This window comes from Castanea sativa, chromosome 1 (genome assembly GCF_040712315.1).
Source record: "Castanea sativa cultivar Marrone di Chiusa Pesio chromosome 1, ASM4071231v1".
Lineage (NCBI taxonomy): Eukaryota > Viridiplantae > Streptophyta > Magnoliopsida > Fagales > Fagaceae > Castanea > Castanea sativa.
Genome location: NC_134013.1, coordinates 71,586,117 through 71,592,937, shown reverse-complemented (window position 1 = coordinate 71,592,937; position 6,821 = coordinate 71,586,117). Strand labels below are relative to the sequence as shown.

The 6,821-nt window shown below is 34.6% G+C and overlaps 1 protein-coding gene across 1 annotated transcript; it reads right to left on the bottom strand.

Annotated features, from left to right (window-relative positions):
• Positions 1-5,870, bottom strand: LOC142623309 (protein CLP1 homolog). Its single transcript, XM_075796709.1, has 10 exons — positions 5,499-5,870; positions 4,412-4,480; positions 4,138-4,233; positions 3,662-3,903; positions 3,351-3,489; positions 3,166-3,222; positions 1,830-1,967; positions 903-1,138; positions 433-477; positions 1-342 (listed from the first exon to the last, which is right to left on the bottom strand). The coding sequence occupies exons 1-10, from the start codon at positions 5,718-5,720 to the stop codon at positions 255-257; spliced, it is 1,332 nt and encodes a 443-aa protein (XP_075652824.1). The 5' UTR covers positions 5,721-5,870; the 3' UTR covers positions 1-254.
• Positions 5,871-6,821: the final 951 nt, after the last annotated feature.

The window sequence follows — 6,821 nt, the reverse complement described above, 5'->3', positions numbered from 1 at the left end:
TTTATATCAAACTTCATGGATAAAGAGTTTCTATTAATCTATGCGTTTGTTACCAAAAAAGAGAGTTGTTACAATAAGAGAGTACATCACTAGAGTAGAAGAAGCTCTCAGGAGATAATACAAAAATGTAAAGTCAAAAGGTATTTGGACCCTTGTTTCCTTTGCAATTGATCAGTAAAGCAAAAGTAATATACTAATAATACCCCCTCCCTCTCTCCCAAAAAGAAAACCTACGGCTACTAGTTGTAAATCAGTCAGGTTTCAAGCCATGTCAGGTTTCCCACTATCAAATATTTGCTTGGAAGATCTCCTGCCGATGGTGCAAGGTATATAATTTTTTTCCTGCAATGTATAGATAAGAGTTAGGACCATTCAAACCATCACCTCCACAAACATACTTTTAAATCAACCATCACAATTGAAATTTCAAACCTTTGCATGTCAATGTCTGTGATATAGATAAAGCCAGCAACATTACTGCAACAAAAAAAAAAACAGTCAGCAGTGTGTGTGAGGGAGAGTGATTATCCTGAGACCTAAATTGTCAAAGGTAATTATGTCCCCAGATCAGACACCAAATAATGTATTTACCGCACATTTGGCAGGTCCTTACTCATGCAGTTTCAAATATATAACAATACCCCAATCAGAAAGCTAAGAGTATTCGCTTAAATTCATTATCAATACTTGGGAATCTATGGTAAATTGTTGGAAAAAAAGGTCCTAGGGCTAGCTTTCTGCTGCAAATGCAGAATGTCTGGGGTAATAGTAATACCAGGTCAGATTGCAACTTCAATGTGTAATAGCCAGATTAAATCTTGCTTGAGCATCTTTCCCTGGTATCCTATGTAGTGGATTCAAAGAGTTTGAGGTATTTGACAATCCTAAGTTTACTAAGTTACCTTGAAATTATTTCATCAGGTTCTTTGGCAAACGAGACAGCAAGAACTACATGGAGCAAATCCGGGTTGATACTGACAAGTACTAATCTTGTTGGGTCTGCAGCTGGCTCAGCCCCAATTGGCAGTGCTGAACGTGGGGCCTGTGGCCCACCTCCAATTCGATAGACAAAAAAGTCGCTAAAATTTGCAGTATTAGAATGTGGAGAGAGATCATTGGTAAGGCCGTAAAAGTATTCCTGGTACAAAAATATACTAGCTTTGTCATTATGAGGAACAAAATAACACAATGTTTAAATGACAGCATATTACTGAAATTAGGCACTGATCATGTGCCTTTATAGACAATAAGATGTATTTTCAAGTGGCAGAAAATGAATAGACTAACTTAACGGAGGAGAAAGGGTTCGCAAGCACATACACCAGGGCCAAAGCTTCTTTATTTTCTACTCTTTTTTTTTTTTTTTCCCCATAAAATAAGAACAAGTATCAACATTTAAGTTGCAGTTTAACAAAAGCCCTTTTTTTGGCTAAGGAAACAAACTTGCATATCACCACTCTTGTTAGGTTTCCAAGTAATTATAAAGAATAATGCTTCTTTTATTCATCCTTTTTATCTACCTTCATTTATTTTACTTTCCTCAGTTTACAAATTTTATTCCCTATAAAATCAGTTGAATAAACCACGGATTTCCTTAAAAGATGCACCGTATCCAAAAATAAATGGAATAGACTGGGAAAATATAAGCAGCTACATTAAGTTCAAATCACATTCAGACTGCCTTTAGTTAAGACAAAATAAGGGTAAGAGAATACATACATACATACATATATCAATAATATTATTCATATATATATATATATATATATATGAATAATATATACTAAAAGTAAGTGCACTACTAAGTAACCATAAAAGTTGCTGCTTACCCTTATCCTATAACTCCTGGCCTTCTGACGAAACTTGGCATTCCTGTTAACGACACCACCTGACTTTTGAAGTTTCACAACATCAACATTAGGCTTGTTGTTCTTCATGACGTCTCTAAGCATGCTCCAAAGTTTTTCCTGCATGGGACAATGTCTGAGGTCAACTATAAAAAAATAAAATAAAATAAAATAAAATAAAAACTCCATTTCTTTTTTTGGTGGGGGGAGGGACCACCATTACTTATTTCAAGAAATGGCTTTGAAGCAAAGACAACAATAACAACAACAGCAGCAACAATAAAGCCTCAGTCCAAACCTATGGGGATTGGTAAATTATAGGAAATAAAAATAAACAAATTTTGTACTTAAGGACTCAGTTAAGCAGTCAAAATTAGGTTAAACTAAGTGATGTTCGTAAAGAAAAAGTTTCCGGCTTTATGAAGAATTGACATTAAAAGCAGACAAGAAGAACATCCAACAAGTACATGGGAATTGTTTGTGAATTATGCTCTCTATTCAATTATATTAACATACATAGTGATGCAGCTAGAAGAGAGCTTGAGGAAAAACAAAATTAAATACCAAGAATTCAAAAAATGTGATCTAGTTTTTGTGTGGGGCCTTTATGAGACTTTTTTATTTTATATATATAAAAATATTTATGAAACCTTTCATAGGCTAATTTTGTAAGTATTAGTATTAGCTATTAAGTTTCTTTGGGTTAGAAAGTTTCTGGATTAGTTTTATTTAATTTTGACTAGAATAAGATTAGTATGGTAATTTCATTTTTTTCAAATGACTTTTTTTTTTTTTATAACCTTTTTCTTGACTGTAATATTCTGTACAAGAGGCCCATGAGTCCTATTTTATGTATTGATTCTTTTCTTCTTCTTCTTCTTTTTTTTTTTTTCATTTACATGTTCTTAAATATTTTGAAAAGGAACTAAAAAGTGGATTGCCAATATCTGGGACTATTGTTTATAGAATAAAAAATTGAAGGCAAAATTACATTTAGGCATAACTAACCTGGAAAAAAAAAAACAAACAAACAAACATACTAGGAAAAAGATTTTTTTTTTAAAAGGAAAAAGATTCATGGTCTAAGGATTAGTTTTAATGTTGGGATATCTCTATTGGACTTGCAGAACAAACTCAGAGGTAAGGTGTTTAACTCAAGGAGCCGTGAACTACCACAAACAATTACAAATTTGCAGGTTCAGATAGAGAAATACGCTGAAAAACTAAGAGAATGTGTACATTCTTTAGCAAGATACAAGCAATTGACACTTGGACCATTAGAGCAAACGCATCAAAAACTTAAAAGATAGGCACCTACCTGACCCAAGACCAAGACAACATTGGCATTGAATGTATCAATTGCATGTAGAAGCAACTGCATCAAAATAAAAAACATGGAAGACGATTAAACAACAGGTTCCAAGTATATTTGATAATACCAAAAGCTTCACAAAATTTAAATGGTCTAAACTCCTTACTATAGAAGCTTTTGAACTATCATACCTCATAGCCTAATCCTTCTATCCATCCCATGGTATTGATCACCATTCCTGCAGCTCGAGATTCGGCATTGCCAGCAAACTGTCTCTCCAGTATTTTAGCAAGCTCCTTCACAAGAACTTTGTACAAATCTACATTGTTACTGTAAAGAAACAAATTTCATAGATCTCATAAAACTGGCAAGCATCAAATTTAGACAGTCCCTTCAAAGGTTAACCATGCAAGAGTTCTTATTATGTGGAAATCAATAAAGGACCAGATCAACAGTTGAAGCCATAACCGTGAAATTGAGAAAAAGACAAAGAATTCATTACCTAGGAGTTGACTGTCCAAAGAAGTAGACAAGGGGCATATCAAGAGGAATTCCTTCCACTGGATCAATTGGCATTTCAATTGGAGTGGCTCCTATGCATCCAGGAATTGTAATAGATCCTTGTCCAATATCCAAGTCCACATAAGTAGGTTTCCAACCCTGTTTAGCTGCCCAACTAAGAAGCATCTTTGATAAGGAACTCTTGCCAGAATCTGTAGGTCCCACAACAATCACCCTAGGACCCTAGATCACAAGAGAGGATAACATTAACATATTCCGTGTGTGAAGTAGTAGTGGATTGAAATGTACTAGAAAAGGAGAAACAATTCTTAACTGAACTAATATCAGGTGGCCAAAGGACCCCCTTACAATTTGTTCTAAAGAGTTAACTAGTTATCTGTAATATCTCGTTTTTCATGTTCTTCATTCTTTGTTAAATAAGCCTTTGGTGTGCTAGTGATGACAAAGAAAATATACCTGAGATGAATCAGAGTCATTAGATGGCGATGCTTTTGCACGATTTCTTCGCCCTTCCAGAATAGCATGAACATTTACATAACTAACCATGGGTGTCTAGAAATCATTGATGGCAACACTATCAGTAATTCAAGTTCAATAAATTTTATCAATATTACTTATTAAAAAAAAAAAAATTTACCAATATTAACTTTATTTGAAAAGAAAATAACATAAGCCAAATTACAATCAGAATACCAAAATAAAACAAAACAAGCAGGGCACAAGCACACACCTCGTCTGCAGTATAAACAAGTTCTGTAGTACCATCCGTTTCAATCGTGGCTCCATACCAAGTAAAAACCTGACACATAAACTCGAGTTTGGCTCAACAACATACAAGAAAGCATGCAGGTTAACTAACAGGTGAAAGAATCCTTCATTTTATGAAATTCATTCTATGGGAACCAACAGCAACTCTATAACTTAGCTCAAGCATGCACTCCATTGCATTTAAGTGAATCATATTCACTACAGAAGAAACCATAGCCTTTGTAAGCCATCTGGTATTTCTCCAACTTTGAAAGGGGAAAGATTCAAGTAAAGGGAGGGTTATCCCCATCACGTATACGACTAATTAACAAATATACACAGATGCACAAAAAAGAAAAAAGTATTCAAAAGCCAAGATTTCGCGCAATATACAAACTCATAAGCATTCCGTGTCATGTAAAAATGCTACATTAGAATGTAGGTTCCAACAATCAAAGACTTCTCAAATCAAATTTGTAATTGGAAAAACCCCAAACCACTAAACCTTTTTCCAATCATTCTTAAAGCCAACGAACTCAAACTCAAATCGCACCTCCTCCTTTGGAAAGGCCGCTGGAGAGTGAAGTAGCAAATTCAAAACCCACTAGGTGCGTGTATATTAACATTAAAATGAAAACTTGCTACATACTAAAGAAGAGCCCTTTAGACTCGACTAAGGCCAGAAAAGTCTACAGACAACTGACCCCACCCGCTAGAACCAGTTGTCAAGTAATCTAACCGCATACACTTGACAGACCCACCATTGACATCACTTTTTTTTTTTTATTAGCCACAGGCAATAGTTCAAATAAAAAAAAAAATTTGAAAATTTTTGTGCTCCTATACTTACTGTATACTAATTAATGACTCCTTACATTGCATTAGATTCTAAGGTTTACAATCAAGAACCTAATTTGAGTAATTTCTACTAAATTAGAACAAAGTTGATAGCTTATAGAGACTTGAACAAAGAATTTACAAGAAAACCCTAACAATGATCAATTAGCAGTCAAAACCAATGGTTTTTAAGTGAGAGAGTGCAAAGTAGAAATTGAATGAAGGAAGCTTACGCCGAATTTGAGTCTGGGAGGAAATGTGAGCCAGATTTCCGGTGGGAGCTCGGAGCCGAAAATCTCGGCTGTGCCGTTAAGGAGGCGGAGACGGAGAGGCGAGGCGTCACTGACTTCGATTCTCAGTTCGCACTCTTTGTCCAATTTGAATTGCCTCACCGTCGACGACGATGCCGGACCCGCCGCCACTGGCGCACCCATGGCTCCGCCACTGTACGCCATTACTTCTGCTTTCTTCTTCTACTCCTAAATACTGCTACTATGTTTGAATTTTTTATTTTTATTTTTTGGTTGGGAAGGGAAAGCGCGAAAATGAGTGGAGGTTTTTTGGGGTTTTACATTGAGGTTTTTAGGGGATTTTTTTTTGGATAAAGTGAAGAGGACGAAACACTCGGGTGCAGTTAATATGTGTTTTATATCTGATGGGGGAATTGGAATCGCGGGATGAGTTCACGGTTTTTGACTGTTTACAATTTAACGACGCTTCACGAGAATGTGATACAATTTATTAGTTACATCTTGCATTTCCAAGACATTCAAATTCAAATCTTTCACGTATAATTGCGTGTGGGGTGTGGGGGTAAGAGTTGGAGTTTAAGTCTTTGAAGAGGGAGTTTCAGACTTAGATTATGCTAGAGTATAATTTCTATTTGTAAAAAATTAAAAAACTTTCTTCCTACCATGCGCCTTTGTCATGATGAAAAAAATATGAACTCTTTTGGATGGGAAGAGTGTTTTGTTTGATAGATTTTGGCCATTTTGTAATGTTTTTTTAGTAATGTTGTTTGTATTTTTAGAAAATATTGTAAGTGAAAAAATATGTGAAAATATGTGTAATGTTGTTTAAATACTAAACACTGTTAGTCAAAGCACTTTACTAAATAGCCCCATTGAAAGAGAGAAAATGTAGGGTCGGGGAGAAATTATATACTTTTTTATAAATATTTTAGTAAGGAAATAAAGTATTGTTGGAATAAATAAATAAAACTACCCAAACCTTTAAAATAAAGGAGGAAAAAAACTACTTTTATAAAAAGAGAAAGGTTAATGGATGCCCTAAGGATATTTGTTAGTGTATTTTATAAAAGTTTTTATGGGATAAGGAAAAAAAAATTGATTCACGATAGAAATTCTACTCTAGCTTAATCTAAGTGTATAAGTATGAAACTCTCTTTTGGAGACTTGAATCTCGACCCTTGCTCCTCACACCCTACAAGCACTTATATTTGTGGAAAAAAAAATTTGTTTTGACAATTTTTTCTATTTTTCATAAAGTTTTGTAAAAATAAAATGGTTTGTTAATAATTACCTTAAGGGCGCTCG